Source organism: Etheostoma spectabile, chromosome 15 (assembly GCF_008692095.1).
Source record: "Etheostoma spectabile isolate EspeVRDwgs_2016 chromosome 15, UIUC_Espe_1.0, whole genome shotgun sequence".
In the NCBI taxonomy this organism is placed as follows: Eukaryota; Metazoa; Chordata; class Actinopteri; order Perciformes; family Percidae; genus Etheostoma; species Etheostoma spectabile.
The window spans coordinates 27,419,448-27,445,642 of NC_045747.1; the positions used below are offsets into that span (position 1 = coordinate 27,419,448).

General features: G+C 40.1%; 1 protein-coding gene and 1 long non-coding RNA gene across 3 annotated transcripts in view; one reads left to right on the forward strand and one right to left on the reverse strand.

Moving 5' to 3' along the window:
• Nucleotides 1–1,987, forward strand: part of LOC116702899 (uncharacterized) — a 16,575-nt gene extending 14,588 nt beyond the window's left edge. Inside the window, exon 3 of the long non-coding RNA XR_004335281.1 lies at nt 1,816–1,987. This is a non-coding gene — a long non-coding RNA (uncharacterized LOC116702899). The remainder of the gene's footprint in view (nt 1–1,815) is intronic.
• The window catches only part of adamtsl3 (ADAMTS-like 3), a 238,953-nt gene extending 215,907 nt beyond the window's left edge, over nt 1–23,046 (reverse strand). For both annotated transcript variants that reach the window (XM_032537404.1, XM_032537405.1), the window contains exons 1-2: nt 22,796–23,046; nt 18,749–18,863 (exon numbers count right to left, since the gene is read on the reverse strand). In XM_032537404.1, the coding sequence (XP_032393295.1) occupies nt 18,749–18,808 (60 nt within the window). In that variant the 5' untranslated portion in view covers nt 18,809–18,863; nt 22,796–23,046. The remainder of the gene's footprint in view (nt 1–18,748; nt 18,864–22,795) is intronic.
• Between the last annotated feature and the right edge of the window lie 3,149 nt (nt 23,047–26,195).

Here is a 26,195-nt window from a genome sequence, read left to right on the forward strand (position 1 = left end):
TGTGTGTGTGTGTGTGTGTGTGTGTGTGTGTGTGTGTGTGTGTGAGAGAGAGAGCATGAGATAAACAGATCACTCTAAGAGAGTAGTCCTCTATCCAAAAGGAACAAAGTTGCAGCTCTGGAGAGCTACGAACTTGGCTCTAGAAATTGGAAATCATCAGAAATTTGGGGGGGGGGACGGGCTGGGTTTACCCAGTCTAGGGAATTGGAGTAATAAGTGTCAATAAATAACAGAAAGAAACTGCAGTACCAAAGTGCCAAAACATTCACAGCAGCTGAAAAACAAGTGATGCAAGAAGATCATTTTTGGTGCCAGGCCATTTAACTACCAAAAAAGTAATTTAATATTCATAGCCACAGGAAACACTACTTTATTGAGCTTTTAAAAGTGTTACAGCTTACAGTATTATATATTTTAATTTTTCTAAAATCAACTTTAATATATCTTTGTTGTATATGTACTGTTACTTAAGTTTTGACACAATACTCATGATGTTTACTGTTTACAACGTACTGCTATATTTGCTGTCATGTTTTTTTGACAAGTTCACTTTTAAACCTTACAGGTCCTATGCACCCAGGACAAACTCGCGCGGGTGTTTGGACATATTTTGTGACTGAAAAGGCCTATTTGAACTGTGTAATTAAGGGTGGAACAAATGTCACATTTACATATAATTGTTATTGCTACATTAACATTGGTACAAATTCAAAGTGTAGCTCCTCCTACCCTTAACATGAGTAGAGGTCAGCCAAAGTAAGTGCAAACACGTGTAGGTGTACAGGACCTTTAAGTCTTTAAGTTTTGGATATGGGTAAGACACATCATTACAACGGCACCAACTCGATTCCAGCAAGGCACCTTTCTGACTCGGGCACAATACCCAAAAACTCTTTTAACACTCCTGTTGTCCTCGGGTCAAATTTGACCCATTTTCAAAAAGTCTCTATATTAAAAGAATGTGGGTTTCTTTCAACAAACTGTCCAAAAATAATAACGTGGATGTTCTGTAGTGTAAAATAAATGATCAGTTCACTACTTTCAATTAATTTAGGTATTTCATTAGATTTTATAGCGTTTGAAAAAAAATTGATAGAAGGTTGAAAAAAGTGACAAAAATGCTTCAAAAACATGGGGAAAAAAACAAGAAAAAACTAAAATACAATCGACAGAGTTATCAGAAAAAGTGATCAAAAAAGTCAGAAAAAGCTTCCAAAACTTAAAAAAAAAACGTAACATTTTTAGAAATAAATAAATAAAATCGACAAAGACGTTGGAAAAGTGAAAAAAAAAACTTGGGGAAGAAAAAAAAACTTAAAAATGTCAAAAAAGCCACAAAAGTGTCGAAAAAGACAACCAAAATATTTGAAAAATGTAGGTTTTTATTTTGACCCAGAATGACAAAAAGCTGTGTGGTTGACGGGAAGACAACACAAAGGTTAACAAGTCTTAAACAATCTAGTTTAAAAGGGATCCTTTTCAAAAAAGTGTGACTAATCAAAGTATTTCACATTGATGCAAAAATCCTGTAGAAATCCAACATTGGCTACAATGGTCTAATAAAACCAGACAAGGGACTAGACTATACTAGACTATACGCCTTATTTGCTAACAGCTAGCTAATTGGGACCAGAATCTTTCTGGGAACAAAAACGTTCATTCAGACACATACCTGATGAATTAAATGTTTGAGTTAACTACGATGTGACATCTCCGGTCTCTTCTTCAATTGTTATTGAATGTACTGTAGGGAACAATAGAGAGCGAACTGTTAAGCCGAGTAACAGTTACACTAATAGGGGTCCCATCTCCTAGAAAACTCCTGTGTGCCGTACATACAATGTAATGATGCTGAGCAAACGGGGAAAAGGAACAACTGCATATACTCTCATCTCCTCTATCTAAAATGCATGTTTGATGCTTTCATATGTCAACACTTTAACTAACGTTAGCTTGAAGAGCTTATTTACCTGTTGGGCCACAGACTGAAGAAAATGACACCCCCCAAACTAGTCAGTCCGACCGGCGGTGACATATTGCTGTTTCTAATGCTAGATTTGTTTAATCAAAGATGCTATCAAAGCAACATAGGACACAAAATAAGCACAGCAGGGACGACAGAGAGGTCGGACCGCCGTGTTTAACTAGATGTCTTTAAATGTTACAGTTATGGCTAAAAATATAAAATAAATGTAGCTGATTTCACATATGTCCGCAATTGAAATCAACTGCCATTCATCTACCCGGAAGGGATTTTTGTGTTTGCGTGACGTCACTATGATTCGGTATATTGACTTCTGGTACAGTATATACAGTTCAATGTCATATCACCCACCTATTATATCAACTCTATAGGACCACATGTCAGGCAAGTGTGATTTTCATCTTATTGAAGTCCTGCCCCCAAGAAAGAAAGAAAGAAAGAAAGAAAGAAAGAAAAACTCTGGCTAAGCTCTGCCTCTACCACATGTATTTCATTTAACTTTATTTTGCTGCTCTCCAGAGCCTTCCATTTCTACTTAAACCCATGTGACCCACTGATTTAAACCTTTATCTGTAACACTGCAACTCCAAGCAGCTGCTTACTAGTTGCTCCTTAAGGAGGTATAAATCCAAGGCAGCGGAGCAGAGAGCGGTTAGGAAATATCACAGGTTAACAAGTTAATGGCAAAGGCAAAGAACAAAATGAAACTTAATAAAGCCCATGAAACAGCTCTTGTTCCCGGCCAGGAAGGAAGGAGAGGACAGGGGGAGGAAGCAGGTGATGAGTAGGGCTCAAATAATAATAAACTCCAGAACGCCACTCCGCTCGAAAGATGTGAAAAGACAACCACATTCCAGCCATAATGAACCCACAACTGAATAATAAACACAAATCAAGCTGGGAAAAAATAATGACAACACTGATAACAGCGGCGGGCTGAGCCTACTCAGCAGGCCACGCGGTCAAAATGATATTATTCCACATGGATATCCTAATCGTTCCTCGTCTGGGTTTGAGTTTACTTTGAACGGAGCTGTCTCTGAGTGTGGAGGATCAGGGGGTAGGATGATTGACACTGAAAGCCTTTTCCTGAATTTTGTGCTACTGCTGGCAAGGATCTAATGGACTAAATGTGTCATAGTTCACTGAAAAATCACCCAAAGCCCAGGCTCACACCAGAGGGGAATGAAAAGATCCCCAACAACAACATAACAAAATACATTATGGGCTCATGAGCCTCACTCAAAGTTGTCCATGAGGCCCTGCTCCTGCAGTGCCCTGATCCTGTCCCTGATGTACACCCATGATATGAGTCTTTTAAACAGGCTGGGATCATACACAGATTTGTTCTCATTAGCCTTTGCTAACCTAGGATTTCTGGCACACCAGCAGCTTTGGGGGATTTTCATTACGTAACCTGGTTACAACAGATTATTGACCAGGGAAAAATTGCCTCACTGTGGCATCCATTGCGAGTAACAGAATCAATTTCTTCTGCTGTCAAATAATCAGAGTAGTGTTCTACTTGTTCAATAAGTACTAAATAGTAAGGGTGCTCCGATTGATTGGTCACTGATCGTTATCGGCCGATAAAGGCTTTAAATAGTTTGATTGGTGGTCCCCATAAAGGCCGATCAGATTTTACGCGCAGCTAAAATGGCGGCCTCGCTACATTCACCAGTCTGGCAGTTCTACAAGGTGTCTAAAAAAGAAAATACATAAGCGATTTGCAACGTGTGTGCCAAGGAAAGTCCACAAGGCGGAAAGTTCCAAAGACATTTCAACACCACCAACCTGATCAGATATTTGAAGGTTAGCCATAGAAAGGAATACAAGGAATTTTCAAAGTTAGCTAGCGCTAAGGCAGAGAGAGAGCGGGGTTGTGTAGCAGCTCCGGCGCCACTCACTCAGCTGTCTGTAACAGAGACACTGCAACGACAGCAACCCTACAGTAATGACAGCAAGGAAAAAAAAGGAAATATCAGCCAAAATAATGGAATTCATATGCCTCGATCACCAGCCAATCGTGGAAGACGAGGGGTTCCGGCGACTTACATGGATTCACGCTACACTCTGCCAGGGCGTAAATATTTCACTGGTGTTTGCCTGCTGCAGTCATACCAAACCGTGTTTGCACATGTTGACACCCTTATGAAGGACAACCTTACATCAATCAGCTTCACAAGTGACATTTGGAGTTTAAATGTACGTCCCATGTCCATGTTGAGCCTAACTGCGCAGTTTATTAATCAAAACTTTGAATTTAAAAGATTTGGGCTTCATTCTCAAAAATGTTCGGGGTCACACACCGCGAAGGCTCTTGCTGCCGCATTCAGCGACATGTTTTGCGCATGGGGAATCCTGAAGGAAAAAGTGCAAGTTGTTCTAACGGATAATGCCAAGAACTTGGTAAAGGCCATGAGGGATGCATATCTACCCATCCTGCCGTGCATGGCTCATACACTGCAGCTTGCCGTTGCTGGTGGAGTTTTATCACAACGCAGCATCGCTGATATAATGGCCTGTGGAAGACGCATCGTCGGAAAATGTGATTTCTCTACTCGCCCCGTTTGAAGAGCTCATGCACCAGATCAGCTCATCAACTGCATCGGCTGCAAATGGTATACTATCCATCAGAGCTTTAACCCGTCTTCTGGAGAAAACAGCTGAGACGGACCACGGTGTAAAAATTTTGAAAGCCGGGTTGTTGGAAGTGGTTCAGAACAGATTCAGTGACATCCAATCGAAGCGCCTGTATACCATTGCACCAGTGCTCAATCCGAGGTGAGAACTTCATTCACACATTTATTTTTTCTCTCTCTCTCTCTCTCTCTCTCTCTCTCTCTCTCACTGTGTCTCCAGTTGTGTCGGTGTCAGATAATGAAACTATATTTAAATAATGTCAATGTTAATTGAATATATTGAATTCTTAAGTAGGTTTCCCAATTCCTCTTGCAAGAAAAATCTAACTTGGCCCAAACGATGGATACATGCCTGAAATGATTAGTGTGCTAATCTTTTAGTAAGCAGGCTGGCTGGCATTCCCTTCAAATTTACTAGAAAAATAAACATTTGGAAGAAGAGTTAAGACTACAGAGTAAAAATGCAAATTTGGAGTATGCTATTGCCTATTTGGCTCAAGACTAGTTCATTAACAAAAACAATAGCACAGCATAAACTATGAAATGCATTAAATAATGGTTTTTACGTGTTTCTTTTCTTAAAAGGAGAGACTGTAACTTAACCCAATTTCCCCTTTGGGATCAAAAAGTATTTCTGATTCATATTTGTTTAATTACATCCATTAATGTTTTGTTTTTATTTTTTATAAAGAAAGATATTTCTCTGACACACTCAAGCCCCAGATTCGCGGGCTGCTTTCTGATGTCCTTGCCACTGGACAGGAGCAGCAAAATGGTTTGCTGAGCTCCCAGAAAAAGTGCCACGAGCTGGATCCTAACATGCTATGTATGCTGAGTTGTTGGATGAAGATGGGGAACATGGTGGCGGTGACATCAGCAGCTCAACATCATCGCAGATGAACCTCTACCTATCAGAGCTCTATCATCTCACAGAGCAGACAGGCGCTTGTTTTTTGGCAAGACAATAAAAGTTGTTTCCCCGCTCTCGCACAATGAGCACGAGCCTACCTCTGTGCACCATGCACAAGTGTAGATAGCGAGCAACTTTTTGGCACAGCAGGGAACATTGTAGATGAGAAGAGGAACAAGTTGTCTGTCAAAAATGCAGAAATGCTTACATTTCTAAAGAAAAATCTGCCATTGATGCTTAACAAGTAAGCTTTAAGAGATATGGCTTTAATTATATCTATTTTGTTTTCTTTGCTCTGCGCTTTAAGTTTTATTACACTTTAAATTTTGTAAATTTTGTAAATTAAACAATGACAGTTTTTTTGTAGTTTATTTCAAAATAAAGCTTATTTGTTAAGCTCTAAGCTGTTTAAGATGTTTCTAACAGGAAGTAGAATGTTGAAAGTTTCCTGTCAATTAAGGTAAACAGTTGACAATTCACAGTACAATATCTTCTGTTAATTTTAATACATATACTGTACAATGTTGTTGAGACTATTAAAAATAGACCTAGTGATCGGAGACCGGTGATCAGTGATCGGTATCAGTAGGTTTAGTAGTCTCTTTTATATAGACCTTAGTGGTCCCCAATACTGTATCTGAAGCCTCTTTTATATAGACCTTGGTGGTCCCCTAATACTGTATCTGAAGTCTCTTTTATATAGACCTTGGTGGTCCCCTAATACTGTATCTGAAGTCTCTTATATAGCCTTAGTGGTCCCCTAATACTGTATCTGAAGTCTCTTTTATATAGACCTTAGTGGTCCCCTAATACTGTATCTGAAGTCTCTTTATATAGACCTTAGTGGTCCCCTAATACTGTATCTGAAGTCCTTTTATATAGACCTTAGTGGTCCCCTAATACTGTATCTGAAGCCTCTTTTATATAGACCTTAGTGGTCTCTAATACTGTTCTGAAGTCTCTTTTATATAGACCTTGTGTGTCCCCTAATACTGTATCTGAAGTCTCTTTTATATAGCCTTGGTGTCCCTAATACTGTATCTGAAGTCTCTTTTATATAGACCTTAGTGGTCCCCTAATACTGTATCTGAAGTCTCTTTTATATAGACCTTAGTGGTCCCCTAATACTGTATCTGAAGTCTCTTTCACAAAATTCAGCCTCGGTCCAGAATTACAGCCACTAGAGCCCGTCCCACAATGAGCTTTTCTTTAGAACATGCCATTTCTTAGTCTGTAGCTATCCCATGCCATGGGACCTTTAAAATGTAAAATAAATAAATAAATAAATAGGTTGTATTGAAGAATAAAGAAGAAAAATGCTTTATAGCTTCTACCCACTCAGGGGGAAAAGCTCCCCATTGTAAAGAAGGGGTAGTGGTGATAACCGCATACAGGTAGCTTTATTGATTACATTTTTCAAGTAACTTGCCCAAAACAGTTCCAAGTTTGGATGGGAAAAAAAATCATTTGTATCGTGATTTCTTTTGCGATGATTTTTTAAAATCAATTCTTTTCCCTAGAATCAATATTTCAATTCATTTTTTTGACCAATGATTCACCTAAATATTTCCTATTTATACGGTATCTGTTTCCAGCAAAACAGAGCAAAAGCAGAAAATCCATGTCGCAGTATGTTCTTCTTTACAAATGAAATAAATGTCAGACTGACTGACTAACATGTGATGTGCATTATTTTTAGAAAATAATTAGTTTTACAAATGTCTAATGATGTATTTTTTAGTTTTTGTGATTTTTACAATCGCAATTAATGAAAATCACAATACAAATCGAATCAGTGTATCGTGAAATAACTGAATTGGGACAAAAGCATACTGTCCAAGACCTAGTTAAAAGTTGGGAATTTAGAGGTCTCTCAAGGAATTTAAAGAACAAATTCTAAAAATGTAACGTAATATATATAAAAAAAAAAAAATGCCTTGCATCTCTGGATCCTGGCTGCTCTCTGCAGTTCCTCCACCAGGTTGTCATTCCTACACACAATGGCAACAGCAAACCGCATTCCTCTAAGCCATGCCTAATAGCTCGCTGGCATCACAGACAATGCTGTTTTCAGAGGAGGGTGAAGGGAAAAGCTCGGTGATTTCATCCGGTTGTTGTTTGTGGGTACGAGGGGAAGAGGAAGCTGGTGAGGGAATCAGGGTGGGGGAATCTGGCCGGGGTGGGGGCAATCCTGCATGGTGGATGAGACGGAAAAGGCAGAGCTGGTACTGTTGGTGGGTTGTGTTTGAACAGCTGTCCCTGCCGCGAGGCTGAAGGATGACAGGAAGAGGCTGGCACCGGGAAGGCCCGGCCAACAGGAAACAGACAAACTCACTTTGTCACTGCACTTACTCTCTCCTCTACCACTCCCTTGGCCCTCATTGTTCTGCTCGCCTCCTGTTTGGTGCAATCCAGCAGCCAAAATTAACTGAATTTAACTTTGAACTGTTTGTATTTGTATTTGTAAATTTTATATAATTTCAGTTCTACAGTGCTGTTAATGTACAGTTTCAAAACAAAGGGCATTGGATATCGTTAGGACTTATAGAGGTGGGGGAAAAAAATTAAAAATCTTATGTATCATGATATTTTTGCAATCATTCACCTAAATACTTTTTGTTTTTACGGTACCGCTGACAGCAACTACATCACATCGGTTTACGGAAAATCTGAGAGAAATTGAATCCGCCTTTTATCGGGAAAGAATGGAATAGCGACAAAGCCCTGTCTTATGGTGTTTTTCCATTAATGGTACCTGCTCGACTCGCCTCGACTCGATCGCAGTCTCTCGTCCTCCTTTCTCCATTGCAGATTAGTACCGCTTCATGCGTGAGGCAAGCCGTGGCTGGTCGCCATAGCAGGAAACTGCCGTGACCTTACGCGATACACACACAGAACGTCAAAGGTGTGTTCTTTTTGATTCATGTGGCTGTTACCACAGCCATAAGACAAATTTAGTTTCAAAAGAAGCTAGAGGCAGCAAAAAAAAAAAAATAGTGTCTATTCTCTCTGACCAATCAGCAGTCTGCCGGTTTTCCCGTCACCTTTTGGTATCTCCTCAGCTTGCTTGGAACCTCGAGGTAGTACTAAAAAAAATACCTGTTAGCAGGTACCAGGGACTTTTTTTTTGTAATGGAAAACCAGAAAAGGCAAGTATAGTCGAGGCAAGAAAAACGCCATAATTTAGTGTTTTTAGAGCTATGCAGGTGCAATGTTCTCTAGACAGATGAAAAGAATTGTTTGTGGGTTAGCCGTAGCTGCGGAGCAAGGTTTTTGGACCGTTACGTGATGTAATGTAAAAGAAACGTTGGTCAGTTAAAATATCTAGTTCTAAATAACTATTCCTGCCAGAGAGAAGCGGAGGAAAATGCTTGAATGGAAAATGCAAGACTTGGCTGTACAGGAACAGGCTGAGGTGACGTCTAGTCTCTGGTTCCGTGAGTGCAAACTTATTAACAAAAGAAGTGGCAATAAACGTTGGAAATGAGTCAAGACTAGTCCTGCCTACTGCTGACATTTCTTTGGGGGGGGGGCATTTTTAGGCCTTTATTTCCACAGGGCAGATGAAGACATAAAAGGGGAGAGAGAGAAAGCTCTATATATGTGCGCCTGCTCTACCAACTGAGCTAACCCAGCCACTACTGTTGACATTCTGAAATGGATTTGCCACGACATGCGATAATGCCCATAGATAATGTTTTTCTTCTTTTGAGGCATTTCCCCAGCAATTAATATTTAGTTACAAAAAAGTGACAAAATGAGGGGTATGCTAGATCAAATCCAGGAGAAGAAAAAGTTTGAAAACGAGAAAGCCAGCCGGGGTCAATGAAAAACCAAGCTCTAAAGCTCTAAATCTTGCAGCACATCTAGAAAAACACCCAGACAATGAAAGGCAATCAGGCGTGATTCTGATCCCACATCTGCTTGTGATAATCCACGCAGTTAGCCAAGCGTGCACTCTGACCCTCCTACACCCACCACCATCATCTCATCTACACCCATTCATTCAACGTTGGTCTAACTTATATAATTCACCAAAACATTTCTTCACTTCTCAATTAACCACACAAAGTCAGTCCAATGTGTCCAACTGTTCCTATAGTAGTAGTAGTATAGTAGTTCATATATATATATATATATAATATATATATATATATATATATATATATATACATATATACATACATACCAGAGGAAATCTGGGTGGTTTTGTTCATATTTGCTTAAATACCTCAAACAGAGTCAATACATTGTCCTTAATGAAGAAAACAAATTGCTTTACACGCACTTATATCAGTCACTGTACGTTTTTATTGATTTTCATTAGTATATGTTCAACGAGCCCCCCCAGCCGATAACATAATCTCTCTCCCAACATATGCCGTAATACGCAAGCCAAAACACCAAAAGCAAAATATGATGACAGAATCACATGCACACAACAATGGCACCTCTAGCAAAGTTACAATATTCATATATAAAAAAGAAATATGCACCAATGCGATATTATATTATCACGATTCTAATGACACGGTACAATATTTTTGAGAAACAAACCTAACATATTGCAATATTCTGCGATAGATTGCAGTTTATTACCTTTTTATTGAACTTCAAACTATGTCTGTATCAATTTTTGCCCCCACTCTGACTTTGCTATCAGCTTAATTTGAATTTCTTTTGTGACAAAATGTATTGTGAGTAAACTTGGCTGGGTGGGCCAGTGGGTAATGTGGGTGGGCCCATTATTGGCTCTGGGACTGGCCCAGACTGCCACTGGACCTCATAGGTCAGAAATAATGACAAACAGGTGGACACAGGATGAAAAGCAGCAGCTTGTACTGTGATATTACGGGGGGATAGTTCCTATGTGACTGCTAAAATACACAGCGTAAGACACAAGCTGAATACACCTCTGTTCTAACTCCTTTTCACTTACTGACGTATCAGAAAAAACATCTGCACTCGCATACTGACAGAGGACGTGTGACCAGTGTTGGGGAGTAACTAGTCATGTGTGAAAGGGTTACAGAATTTAATTACAAAATAAAGGTAATCCGTTACAGTTACTGTGAATAAATGTGTAATTAAATCACAGTTGCCTGTGAAAATGTTCATAATTGCATTGGAAGCTAGGCTATATTTGAATAATATTAATTGTGTTGCTTTGCATGCTTTTTATGTGTGCAATGTCTTCTTTTGCATATCCAGCCACGTTTGCAGGGCCACCTGTCTGACAGTTAAATTGTCTCCCAAGCTGTCTGAGAGTTGCCACTATGGCAACAGCTATGGCAAATATGCCAAAAATCTGAGAAGGGTTTGAACATAAATGTGCAAAAATGTCAACATCCAACCTCAGGAAACATCTCCAGGTAAGTTAAGATAGCTTACATTAACTGCAAGAAGTCATATTAAATAAAGTTGGGAAGACGTGTGACCCATTGGGCTTCTAACGTGTATTAAAGATGCATTTTTGCACTATTTTGTGCTTGGTAAATAAATGTAATAAAATTAGAGCTCTCAGTTAAATGCGTTATTAACTTTATTAATTAACAAACACCCGCCGGTTCTAGTTAGACCAGAAACACAACAACAGGCACGCCACACACACTTGTTTGGGCTTGCGAGCCAAAGAGTAGTAATGTTAAGTTTTGAGTGGATGGCGAGCGCGAGATGCTAAAATGGACACCGATAAGATTGGATGGAAAGGTCTACTTTTTAAAAGTTGCCAATTGTTCCCTTGGCAAGACCAAAGTGATCTGTATGCTTTGTCATCGTGAACTGAGCTACCATCGCAGCACGTCTAGTCTGAAATACCACTTGATGGCCAAGCACACAGCTGATGCCGATCACCTTCCCAACACTGTGAGTGACCCACATTGGCTGCACCAGTTTCCCCAGGATTGTCTCATTCTTCTACAAACAACTTCTAAACTGTGCATTCATTTCCGATGACTGCATGTGTTGTCATGGACTATCTTTTACTAAATCCTCTTGTAATAGAAAACCTCATACACCAGTCAAAGTTTATAATTCACATATCAGAAGAGTACAGCTGTGTGCTCGGATCCTCCCAGCAGCTTGGAGACCGCACACCTTTTTAAAGGACTTTGGGCAGTTCAAGTGTTTAATTCATGATTAAAAGGAGACAAAGAAGCAGATGGTGCAGAAGCTCCATTGTAATAAGCAGACATACTCAGCAATGGGACAAATTAATAATGGTAAATGTGCTGACACAGTCATCAGGCAGAAATGATCCAACACGATTACTCTCTCTTTGTCTCCATTAATGAAGTTTGTAAAGTTAGCCTCTCATATTCACTGACATGATTCAAACGTAAGGGATTTATTTTTCATATGTGGATATTTCTTGCGCCTAGTGTCGGTACTTACACGGTGCCCTAACTTTGCTTAAAAAAAAACAAAGCACACAATGAAAGTTGGTGACATTAAAGATGGCTTATCTATTGCTAAGGCCATAGGCCAATATTTAAGATCAAAAACAACAATTTATAACCAGTCAATTGCTCTTATACGACAAAAGAAAGAACCACTAGATGGCAATAGGGTATTTTACAATAACTTTGAATGCACCATGAGCTGACGAGTTGCAAATTAATGTACCATTATGTCCTGTTGGTGTTGTTTGTCCGGCGCCATGTCATTTCTTCCACTTCATTCCGGCCCCTGCCCCTGCCCGCTGTTATGAGAGGTGATCCACAAAATTCTAGATAGTGCAGATAGTCTCCGCTGTGTCTTTAGCTGCAAACTGTTGGACGTCTCGCTGTTGGAGTCATTTCCCGTGAAATACTGCCACCGCATTTTAACCGTGTTTAAGCCAGCTACTAGCTAACAGTAGGCTAATGTTACCTGCTGCCAAGTGTAATGCTACTTAGCTTGTGTCACATGCAGCAATGCTTCTGTTGCCTGTAACGTCTGTTTTGGAGCACCAAAGGGCAGGGCAGGCATTTAAGTGGAACTGAAATCTGCTTAATCATTTGGTCCGGTAGATACCAGTCGTTTATTATGGCACCGGGCATCCTGTAGGATGCTGTCTTGTGTATTGCCACCTCTCCAACAGCAAGTCCTGAGCCACATGCATGAGCATATTCACCGATGCAGCATGGAGGGATCCATCAACCCATGGTTTCTTGGTTAGAAATAGGTTAACATTAGGTATATTGTTGTTATGAAGCTCGTCAATACTTCCATAATGTTTTCAGAGCTGGATTGCTACATAACCCAGTTGTGCTGCAGCTAACGACTATTTTCATTGTCGTTTAATCTGTCATTAATTTTTTCGATTAATCAATGTTGTTTGGTCTAAAAAAAGTAAGAAAATAGGGGAAAAAAGTCGCCCAGTGTTTCCCAAAGCCAAAGATGACGTCCTCAAATGTCTTTTTTTGTCCACAGAGTCCTCAAAGATATTCACTTAACTGTCACAGAGCAGAGAAGCAAATATTCACCTTTAAGGAGCTGGAAGTACTCAAACGGATTAATCAATTATAGAAATAGTTGGAGATTAATTTAATAGTTGACAACTAATCGATTCATCTTTGCAGCTCTATATCCTGTTCTAAATCACTCAGTGCATCCTGCAGTGTTGTGTCTCGTTGGGCAGTCCAATGTTTGACCTGGCTCATCATCACGGACTCGTGTACCATTTGTTGATATTCTGGTATGAGGAAGATGACGGCGGTTGATCTGACTTGCTGCATGGTGGGAGAGAATTAGCCTTGTAACTCTCCTTAAATGGAGAATCAAAATGGTCCAGAGTCCTACCCTTCTGGTGGAACATGGAATGTTGCCAAAAGTCTCCAGTCACAAGGAGGGCAGTGTCCCGGTCCCTGGTCCAGTGCCAACACTAAATCCTATGCAGCTCCGTCCATGCTGTGTTGGCAACTGCCTGTGGTGCTATGCACACAGCTGGGATGACATCCGTACAGTGAAAGGGAAAGGCAGACTCCAGGGAAAGGCAGACTGGGTGGATTGAAACCGCCCGACGCTCAAAGCCAGGCAAGCAGGAGTGCAAGAGAGCTGGGATTACACCAATTGCTGTACTCCTCCACACCTTGCCCTAAGATCATCCTACTCCCCAAGGAATGGACTTCCGAAAGCCTGGGCTCTCAGCCTGCTCTGAACATCAGATCGTTGCCTCATCTCCTCTCGCGTTTGCAGAGGCACGCTCTCACTGTTATTGTTGCCACAGATACATACAACATACACAATGCTGGAAAACTCCTGAGTTACCTCAAATCCAATGTTCAGAAGTGTGCTGCTGAAAGAATAAAAAAGCAAAAAGCAAGCACACTCCTCATGGAGCAGCAACGACACAGCTGCACCATCTTTTCTTATTCCAATCTAAATTCTGTAGAGCTTACTACGTTTAATACTCAAACAATCAGACACATACTGCTTATGGACTAATGCACAGACACAAATGCGTCGAACACACACACACACACACACACACACAGACAGTGCACAATTTACAGTACGCAGTTTTTTTTTCTCAGATATTGACTTATCCACAGGTGTGTGATAAGGCTTGGGAGGTAGCACAGACTGAGGGGAGAGTAAGGTTTGAGAACCGTGTGTGTGTGTGTGTGTGTGTCTGTGCGCGCATGTGTGAGAACGTGCGTGTGTGTGTGTGTGTGTGTGTGTGTGTTTGTGTGCACATGCATGCGTGTGTGTGTGTGTGTCTGTGTCTAATTGGAAGGTAGTGTAGAAAGCCTCAGTGGAGGCACCTGTCTATCCCCCTTCACTCGGCTGTCCTTTCATTCTGCTAACCATCTATCTCTTCATATCCCTCTGCACGATCGTATGACATACAACATGTATGTACAGCTCATGTCTACATGGATCATGTAACGGGCGTCGGTGTGAAATTAACAAGCTGATGAAAGTTAAAACAAAGTAAAGAGGACAGAGAAGGAGTAATATATGGTTTCAAAAAATTATGTTATCATGATTTTTTTGTACAACAATTTTTAAAATCGGTTCTTTTCCCTAGAATCTATATATGTGTGTACAGTATATATGTATATTCACCTCAATTCAAGTACATGTTTGATTCTAAGGTCATGATTCAAAGCTCAACTTTTACTTTTTTTTTAAAGCACAGGTTGCTATGCCATTTTTAGACTAGACTTGTGTGTAATATAATGTCTGACCTTTGTTTGCAATGTACCACTTTATATTATAAAACATTTATTAACAACATAATGTAACAATAACATATCTTCAGTCAATTGGAAACTTGACAATTTGTCAATAAAGTAAAAAGAAAAAAAAAGTTTACTTACAATCCTGAGGGCAGACACTTCGCACCACATGGAGTTTGGTGTTTGAAGCCCCCAACGTCGTCTTCCAGGCAGCGCTGCCTGGAAGGTACTAGGATTAGGCCGTCCCCTAACTTGTTGCTCTCTCTAATATAACCACTATAAGCTGCTCGGTTTAGGCTACAAAATGTGCATACAGGCTGAAATTCGTGCAGTTTTATTGGGATGAAGCTATAAGCAGAAGAATTATCCGGCAATGGTAAACACACCGAATATATAGTACATGCACAAAGCAGAGATTGCAAACTGTGGCTTTTTGTCTACAACGAGAACATTGTCAACATAAATCCAAAATACTTTCAAACTTTCACACACTTCATTGAAAGAAGAGGGGGCTCAGGTTGTGTCGATGGGTCTCCAGCATCTGCAGATGCCATGCTATCTTTTGACCGGCTGTAGCTAAGTTACAGGAGGTTGACTGACTCGCCGCACTTCGTCACGACACGTGTGGCCGACCGAACTTGACGTGGGGGCAGCGGGGCAGTATCGACAATTCCATTTTTTAAATATGATATTCAAGACTGTGACTTCCAAAATCGTGACACCCTTAATATATACCCTTTATATAACATGCTATCAATATTTAACAATGGACTTCCCTTTTTGCAGTCAGCTGTGCACTCGTCACGACCCCCCTCCTGCCCTTTCACCCCCAGGTTATCGTTTCCAGCACCCAGCTCTGAGCTCCTCAACTCAGCATCCTCTTCGTTCATCACCACCACCAACAGTGTCTACGCCACCACCCAAAGTCGTACTCAATCTCAACAAATGTTGGTGGTGCCAAAGAGGGGTGTTTCTAGGATTTAAAGATTAGTTAGAAACAAGCTCCTTTTTTAAGCTTTTTATGCAATTAGGCACATTATTTGTATTCAAAGTACATGTCTAAATCATTGAAAAACGTTTGAGAAACAAATTGAGAAACAATGTACTTTTTCACATTAATTATGAATTGCAAAAGAAATTGAGTAGTTGTTAGTAATTAGTTTTAGTTTTGAGTAGATACTGAATACATCACAGCGGCTATCATTACACATTTATTAACTACAGTTGGAAAAAACTGTAAAATGTGTTGATGTTAACATTTCTTGATTTGAATATTGAAAGGGTTTTCTTTTTGACACACAAACAAACACACACACACACACACACACAGTTTTCAGATACAGATTCATGCAGTGTAGTCCATTCAGTGTTCACCTCTCAAACATCGTCTGTCTATCTATCTGTCTGTCTATCTGTCTGTCTGTCTGTCTGTCTGTCTGTCTACCACTCTACAGGGTAATAGATAGTCATTCTCTTTATTACCTATAGTGAAATGAATGAGTAATGCAAAGTATTGTTATTCAACATTAAAGTAATTAAATTAAATTATTTTTTTATGGAAATTTGATTTATATTACAAGAATAACCCTGCTAATGGAAAATAAAAGTATCAATTGTGATGATTGACATGGGCTTTTACAGGCCAATAACATATAAACATATATATACATATGTGTTTATTGTAGGTGGTGAATCACCGTAAAAAAAAAAAAAACACAAATTCCATGTGGCTGTGATACAGATATGAGCAGTCTAATTCTTCAAATTTATATTCCCAGTTCACCGCGATAGCAACTATAGCGATCAATAATCAACACAGCAGGGCTTAAAGTCCCACCACCCTGAAAATAGATGGAAGAAATATTCCTGCTTCTGCAACGGGTTCAGTGGCTTTATAAACAGACGTGGTCCAAATAAAGACCTCTTTGCTGAGCTGATCATGGAGAACAGCAGGCCCACAGCAGCCTGTTGTCAGGGATTAAGTAGCTGCTATATTTGCCAGAGAACATCCTGCGCTCAGTATTGCTTCATATAAAGAGGTGACATTCACCCCAGCTCCTACACATGTACAAAGACTGCAGCAGGCTCTGCACACTGCCCAGCGGCCGTTTTGACCTGTTTAAGCCTCCTGTTGCCCTTGGGTCAAATTTGACCCTTTTACAAAAACTTTCTATATCAGAACTATGACAAAAGAACAAAAACTGACTTAAAAAAAAGTAAAAAGTGATTGAAAAAGGTGACAAATGCTGGAAAAATATGCAAAAATGCAGGAAAACAATCAAACGTTACAAAAGTGACCAAAAAAAAACATCAAAAACATCACCAAAGGTGACAAAAACTTGTTTAAAAAAGGGACAAAATAGTTGGGAAAAAAATAGGAAAAAGCATAATTACAACAAATAACAAAATTATGAAAAAAACGCCACAAAAGTGACAAAATAAATTTCAAAATACAATTGAAAAAAACTTTGAGAAAAGTTTAGAAAAAAGAACAACAACATGTTGAAATTTCGGCGCAGAAAAACACAAAGTTGCATAGTCGATGGGAAGACAACGCGAGGGTTAAACAAAATGATGAGGACAGGTCAGATCAACATAAGCAACAGAGCTGAGAGCAGCCGCAGTGAGAAATCAGCAGCTGGCTGTTTAGTGACCAGGGTTCTCTAATTGGGTCTTGTTCATTTTTTACACCAATGAATGTAATGATCCGCCACGTGAGCCAGGGAATCAAAGAAAAAATCTACACTGAATATACCAAAAAAAAGATTTGATTTAAGTTTTTGATTTTAAGGTCAGGATTCAATCACATTTTTGCTTGACAGTCACGGCAATGCCACAATAGGAGCCAACAGACATAAGAAGGGTACTCTGCAACAACAGTTTGAGCTTAGAGTTTACAAGTAGCAGTTGAATGCACCATTAGTTTAGCGGGGTGCACGTGAATGCAGCAAGTCCTGTCGGAGCCCACATGCTTTACCTTTGTTGTTTGTTTCCTATAACTCACTCACGTGGAAGGACAAATGTTGTCACACAGACGACTTCAAGGAAGCAGGAGGATTTTCTGTTTTTTGTCTGTCACCTCTAACGCTAGCAGTGGCGTGCTGTCTGGAATAGCAGATGAGCTAACGGTGAGCTAACGTTACCCTTGCTGCGTCTCAAATCTCACGCTTGCTATTTTGAGTACATGAGTGCTACGTTCCCACTGACCAAGTATGGTCAAAAGCAGTGCACAACAACTACCCGGATGCTGCACTTAAAGCGGTAAAAATGTTGATTGTGGATGGTTGGACACTACTCACCCTCAACCGTTGCCAACTTTGCTCCATAGCGAAGATGGCGTTCCCAACATATTTTCAAACATGTGAAAATGGCGCAGATAAACCTGCTAACCCTAGCAGCAAACTCACAAATGTAGTGTATACATGTATTTAAAAAAAAAAATAAGTACCACTATAGTGCCGCCAGTTAATGAGAAAACTAACCAATTAATATTATGTTGAGCCACAACAGGCAACGCTCCACCTGGCTGTGTTTACCTTTAAACAGTAGAAGAAGAGTATTTTCCAGTCAGTGCATAATGGCCGTGCACAATTTGAGACACTACCTGAACAAAATGTATGCACTACACAAGTGCATAAATAGTGTACGGTGTGTACTACATACAAGTTTACTCAAAGAATCAAAATTGAGACACACTGTCCGTATCTTTAGCTGCAAGCTACAGTACCAGCCGGAAAGCTATACTGTTATAGCCATAATGATGGAAAAGGCGGGTCGAGAGAGAAACAAATACTGGGGGAATCGTCGATACGGCTTCTGATTTTGATAGTCAAAATTGAAAACTCATTTTGATCTTATTTCAATTTAAAATTCGTGAAAATCGTGATACCCTTAACAAAACTTTAATAGAGTTTATTTTTTAAATACATCAGGAAGGTGTATCTTACACTCAGTACATTGAGGGGGACAATTGAGTGCCTGGTTTCAGTTATGCATTCATACTCCATCCATCCATCCATCCATCCATCCATCCATCCATCTTCAGTACCTGGAAAGGGGGAAGCGTGAGGAAGATAAGGACTGCCCTCCAGAAGATAAATAACTCCATCTTGATGTGGATTTTCCCCCAGGTCTGGGTCTCTCTATAGCTGGGTGAGCCCAACCTGTGTACAAGAAGACACGGCAAGTTGAAATACAGAATTTCTGGAGTTTTTAGCAGTGAATAATATATATATAAATAAATATGAATAATACTAAAGTGACACACACACACTAGATGGTGGCAGCAGTAGCTCAGTCCTAAGCCCTGAACAGCTCCAGGGTCGCTGTATCATGGCTGACTCTGTGCTACTCCCTTAAAATGCATGTGTGTCCAAAATATGGGATTTGTAAAAGATACATTCCAACTACCAATTTACTTGTGTACATGATGTTAAATGACAAATAACAGTAAAGTTTTAGATTTCTTAGATCAAAATTATTGTATATATAATATCTGGTTAGCCATGTTAAAACAACAGTTAACGGGGTGGGATTAAGCCACTTATGGGTCCCAGGGCAAAACTGACCTGTGAGCCACAACTGACACCCACCCCCCCAAAACATAAATCCCCCACTCTGTGCATTCTGTTTGTATTAATAATAATAACTCTATATATCTACACTCACCGGCCACTTTATTAGGTACACCTGTCCAACTGCTCGTTAAAACTTAATTTCTAGTCATCCAATCACGTGGCGGCACTCATGCTTTAGCATGTAGACATGTCAAGAGAATCTCCTGCAGTTCAAACCGAGCATCAGTATGGGGAAGAAAGGTGATTTGAGTGACTTTGAACGTGGCATGATTGTTGGTGCCAAGGGCTGGTCTGAGTATTTCAGAAACTGCTAATCTACTGGATTTTCACGCACAACCATCTCTAGGGTTTACAGAGAATGGTCCGAAAAAGAAAAAACATCCAGTGAGCGGCAGTTCTGTGGGCGGAAATGCCTGTTGATGCCAGAGGTCAGGAGAATGGCCAGACTGGTTCGAGCTGATAGAAGGGCAACAGTGACTCAAATAACCACCCGTTACAACCAAGTGGCAGAAAAGCATCTCTGAACGCACAGTACGTCGAACTTTGAGGCAGATGGGCTACAGCAGCAGAAGACCACATCGGTGCCACTCCTTTCAGCTAAGAACAGGAAACTGAGACTACAATTTGCACAAGCTCATCGAAATTGGACAATAGAAGATTGGAAAAACGTTGCCTGGTCTGATGAGTCTCGATTTCTGCTGCGACGTCGAATGGTAGGGTCAGAATTGGCGTCTACAACATGAAAGCATGGACCATCCTGCCTTGTATCAACGGTTCAGGCTGGTGGTGGTGGTGTCATGGTGTGGGATATTTTCTTGGCACTCTTTGGCCCCCTTGGTACCAATTGAGCATCGTTGCAACGCCACAGCCTACGCGAGTATTGTTGCTGACCATGTCCATCCCTTTATGACCATAATGTACCCAACTTCTGATGGCTACTTTCCAGGATAATGCGCCATGTCATAAAGCTGAATCATCACAGACTGGTTTCTTGACATGACAATGAGTTCGCTGTACTCAGGGCCTCCACAGTCACCAGATCTCAATCCAATAGAGCATCTTTGGATGTGGTGGAACGGGAGATTGCATCATGGATGTGCAGCCGACAAATCTGCGGCAACTGTGTGATGCCATCATGTCAATATGGACCAAACTCCCTGAGGAGCTTCCAGCACCTTGTTGAATCTATGCCACGAAGAATTGAGGCAGTTCTGAAGGCAAGGGGGCCCAACCCGTTACTAGCATGGGGTACCTAATAAAGTGGCCGGTGAGTGTATATATAAAGTTATTATTATTAACACAAGTTAATACAATTAACACAAGTTACAGAGTGTTTTAGAGTAATAACAGAATAAAAGAAAAGAAAAATCTCAAACATTTACAATTTAAATGACAAAATCATTTAAGCAATTACAATAAATATAGATGTTCTAGATAGATTTAAGAATACAATTCTGACTAATTGTTTGTGACCAATTGTGATACTTGAAACATAACTGAGAATGCAGTTTAGTTGTATGGGAACATAGTGTTTAGAAGACAGTGCTGGAGTTTTTGGAGTTTAAATGACATCGGTGGTGCCCACAGGGGGTCTTATTAAAGATGCTTTGTTGCATTATTGGTAACCTAGGATCCAGAATTTTTCATTGCAAGACAAAAAGAATCAATATTCAAATGTATCAGTCAGTAATAGAAAATAATAATAATCCCACATTACATGGTTCCAACATTTAGAGATAATTTTCTTTTCTGTTTCATATGATTGTGAACGGAATCTGAAAATTAGCCTGCTGGCTAACACTGGCACATTCACAGAAATGTTGATGTTGTCTTAATAAATTAAATAAATAAATATTAAAGTTTGTGATGGACATTTTTTCATTATTAATGATGAATTAATCTGATGAATTAATAATGCTTCTTACAACCCTTTAGTGAGGTCAAAGTCATTTTAGCTGCCAGTGTCCCACATCAAGCCCCTAGGAATATTACATTTACAGTATTACAATTACAATATTTTACACAACTAACCAGGGGTAGGCGAGGTGTAACCCATGGGGTAGCATACTTCTAATGTTGCCAGGGGGTACTTATAAATATTGTGAAGCAATGATTTAAAAAACTAGAAATTATGTTTTGATAAACAGAACTTATCTCTAGTAACACCTGAAGACATGAAATTTAAACACGCAAGCTAAAAGTAACAAATGGGCTACATAAATGGTAAATAGCTCCAATACAAAAAATACTGCATAAGCGACTGACATGGTTACTAAGAGTTGACTTAGCTAACAGTTCAAATAGTTAGCTAAAAGTAATGGATAAACGGTAGAAAAAATAGCTTTAAGCGGCTAAAATGGTTATCTAAAAGTATTGACTAAACACTTCAAATAGTTAGCTAAAAGTAGGCCTAATGCATAAATGGTAAAAAAAAAATGTAAAGCTTTAACTAAGCAGCTCAGATGGTTAACTAAAATTATTGACTAGCTACACAGTTCAAATAGTTAGCTAAAAGTATTGGATAAAAGGTAAAAACAAATAGCTTTAAGCGGCTAAAATGGTTAGCTAAAAATATTGACTAGCTAAACAGTTCAAATAGTTAGCTAGCTAAAAATAATGAAAAATAATGGATAAAAGAAAATATCTTAAAGCGGCTAAAATTGTTAGCTAAAAGTATTGACTACACAGTTCAAATAGTTAGATAAAAGTAATGGATACATGGTAAAAAAAAACAGCTTTAAGCTGCTGAAATGGTTTGCTAAAACTACTGACTAAACAATTTTAGTTAGCTAAATTTCCGTTAGCCTAGTTAATTGATACACGGTTGAAACATTCACTGTCAAGTAGTAGCCTGCGTTTGCTGTCCAAACCAACCTAAATAGTGACAGTTCAGAAACGAAAAAAGAACAATATACCTATCCACTTTTTTATAAAAGTGTTAAAAATTTGTAACACGAAGGGGTACGTGAGTTCATCGAACAGGGCTGTGGGGGTAGCCTACCTCGGACCGAGGATGAGAGTCAGTGGAAGGGAAATCCACCTGCATCATAGAACACTGTAGCTACAGAGCCACAACAACAGCAGTGTCACTGAAAAAGGCTACTTCAATACTGTAAATACATGTTACTATTTATTCTCCTTACTTACATTTATTTATTGTTTGTTTCTCTTAAGAATGTCTTGTACTTTCCCCCCTTTCCTTGCTGCAGCAACAGTGTGAATTTCGCCGTTGTGGGAATAATAAAGCATTTTGAATCTAGATCTGCCCACTCACATGTAGCTCTAGACCATATTTGAAGCGTGTGCGGAGACCACGGCGACTTTCTAAGTTTCTGGACGTACAGCGACTCTTTCACACAATGCTTCTGTTCATGGAGTCATGCAAACAGCAGCACCGAGACCTGACGGGGTGAATATGGCAGTAATACCCGGTCTTCGTGGAAGGCAGGAGCCGCAGGTTAACGGCGACGCTTCCCGCCTGATGTGAGCGTGTGTTTGGGGAGAAATAAACACCTTACCTTCTGAGAGGAGGTGGGGGGGGGGATCCTGCGCTCCCTATGCGCTCATTCAGTATGGAGATGCAACATCAGTTAATCTCCAAAAACAGTGCGTTTATCCACCAAGCCCCGAGCCCCCCAGTTTCCAATACAGAAACGTCCAAAAAGTGACAGAGCGAAGCCGCTAAGCGTGTCACAGCGCGCCGGTACTTTCTCCCCGGTGAAGTGTCTCATCAGGCTCCGGGTGGCGCACAACCCGTCTGCCTGCCTGCCTCTCTCTCTCTCTCACACACACATATATGCACACACGCACACACGTGCACACACACGCACACAACTTGGGGCCACAGTCAAAGTTGTACACAGACATGGGCTACAACTTCCGCTCAACACTTTCAAAGTAAAACGCATACAGTCTGCTTTAGTTGACGTTACTCTCTTCATTTATTCATTCAGAGGGTTAAATATGGGATTGAACTGGGAAAGTTTGTGTGGGTCCTTTATCCCATTTCATGTCCGATGTGGGCATGTCGGCTTGGACCCTGGTATTTATTTATTTATATACTCTTTATTGATCCCTATGGGGCAATTACACTTTACACTCTGTTGTTATTACACACTACATGCTCAGGTCCTATACATGCACTAATGGAGAGATGTCTGTGAGATTATGTTTGGTAGGGAGCCAGCCACGAGTGTATAGCACAACATTCTGGACCCTGTGCATTGCCATTCTCTACGGGCCCCTCCCAGTTTCCACAATTCATTCTGGTATTTGTTTCCCTACACCAGCCCGGCATAGGGGGAAGACTGCAGGGGATCAACCTTCATTTATTAAGTTGGTATGGAGAACGCTCAGTGTTTCATTTGTTTTTCAGTTGAGTTCAAATGTCAACAATGGGGGATCACGGAAGGCTTGTATTATGTGGTTGCTCCGACAATGTTGTCATTACTTAGAATTCCTCATGGCGGAGACAGAAAGTATGCACTATAACTTTATAACAAACATGTGGTTAACAACAAATAAATCCATGCAAAGTTTTCAAAATGATTATCCAAACACATCAAATTGCATTGACATCTACAGGATCTTCTGGTTTATATCCCGTGGAAAGGGGTGCAGCCTTAAAGTTTTGTGAAGTACGCCCATGTGCTGATGTATACTCAGCGCCCCCCCCCCCCAGTCCGAGGCCACTGGAACCAGATACTCACTTCAACAGGTTTCATTTGTCACTTTTAACGTAAAACTGTAATTACATTTACATGATATTCACCTCTGTAGGGCCATTAAACATTCTGACAAAGGACTATTGGTAACAACAATTATAGGCTGATTCTGGAACATTCTATGCTAATGTGTAAGTGGACAAGGTAAAGGATGAATTTTTCACATTTTTTTGTCAATGGATCTACCGACTTCACTGAGTATGCAGCTGTGGTTACGTTTATGTTGTGTACAGATCACCTTCACGGGATGATTTAAAACATGCTCTAATTTTGAAGGGAGAATTCTCTTATTTCCCACAGCATCCTGTCGGTCTGTAGCAGCTTGACATCGCTGCTCACGCCTCACAATGACCAACCCCTGTCCCATCATGTGGTGTGGAGGAGCAGGGAGCAGTCCTCTCCATCAGTGGCTGGTGTCTGCACTGTCACCGCTGGATGTCATGCTGCCCTGTCTAATGCTATTATCATAATGTTCAGAGCTGATAAATTGTCACTGATGTCCACCAAAAGTCTGGGTCTGTCCAGGATTTCTGCCTAAAAGGAAGTTTTTTCTTGCCACTGTTGCACTATAATGCTTGCTCTTGGGGGGCATTGTTGGGTCTCTGTTCATTATAGAATATGATATAGACCTACTCTATCTGTAAAGTGTCCCAAGGTAACTCTTGTTATGATTTTACTACTATAAATATAAATGAATTGAAGTAATGCCCTAACTCAATTGACATTATTGTGGCATTCATACAATATTTCTGTGTTACACATTTGCAGTAAACTTTGGTAATATCAACCTTTCAGCCCTATTTTCCGCTGTTTTTGTGTCTAAGTTACTGATGGGAACAACAATTTACAACAACAACTATTAAGCCGTGGCGAAACATGCTGCAATAAATATTGAAGTGCTGTTTTGCCACTGACAGGCTCAGGTTATTATTCTTAGTGTCTGACAACATTATGGAAAGGATCCCTACAAAGACAGACCTTTTTGTTAAAGAGTAAGATCCTTTTGGTTGAACATAAAACATTGCTATCGCCAAACCCACCAGATTCCATTTCAATTTAAACACCGTAAATCACAGTTCATTCAAAGTCTACAGAAACAAAATAAAACTATTAAAAGCTGTCTGGGCTCGTCTTTCCACTGTTCCAACAATCACCACTCTGGTCTGGTTGAAATAAACCCTTAATTTTACCCATTTACATGTGGAAATATGCTGGCTCTATACACGCTAAAAGTACTGTTTATTGACATGGAGTCTGGTGGGGTTGGTGATGGGGATTTTGGGGCTGTATCTAGTTAAACAAAAAGATCTTGGGTATATCTGTTAGGGACCTGAAACAGCTGAGACTTGGATAAAAGGTTATTGTGAAATGATGTCGTCTTCAAACATCCAAATCAGAGCAGTTTCACATCCAGAAGCCTGCTTTCTGTCAGCGTCCATCTTTCACCTGGGAGTAATACACACACACACACACACACACACACACTGATTATTCCTATAGTTTAGCCAAACAGAGCTCCCTGCCACTGCGAGGGATTGTGTATGTGTGTGTGTGTGTGTGTGTGTATGCGCCCCAGGCTTTTATTATAAGGTGAAGAATAGGAGCTGGCAGTATATGAAGGGTCTGCTTCTGATTGACTTTGACTAATGAGAACATCAAAAAGCTTCAGTCAGCAAAGGGCCCCCGTGCCCACAACTGTGCACATCTGTGCTCTATTGAAACATGCACAAAACATATTTTTTTGTTTTGTGACTGTAGTTTTGTATTATGTTTGAAATGTTTAGTTCTAGTTGGACAATTTCTGGGTTACACTTTTGTGTTGTGGCAGCTGTAATATGTTTTCTTCATTCGTAGGACCAGAAGCTGTGGATGAAAATACTTTTGTATTGGTGTTGTGTAATTCCTTGTGGGATGGGCCACTTAGTGGCATGACAAGTAAATAAAATATCATATCATATCATTTATACGGCACTGTGTATATCCTGAAAAAACCTACCCTCGACCCTGAGGTCTTAGCAAACTATAGACCTGTATCTAACCTTCCCTTTCTCTCCAAGATCCTTGAGAAGTTAGTCACTAATCAGTTATGTTATTTTATACATAGCAATAGTTTACTTAAGGACTTTCAGTCAGGATTTAGAAAGCATCATAGCACAGAGACGTCACTGGTGAAAATTACTGATGACCTTCTAAC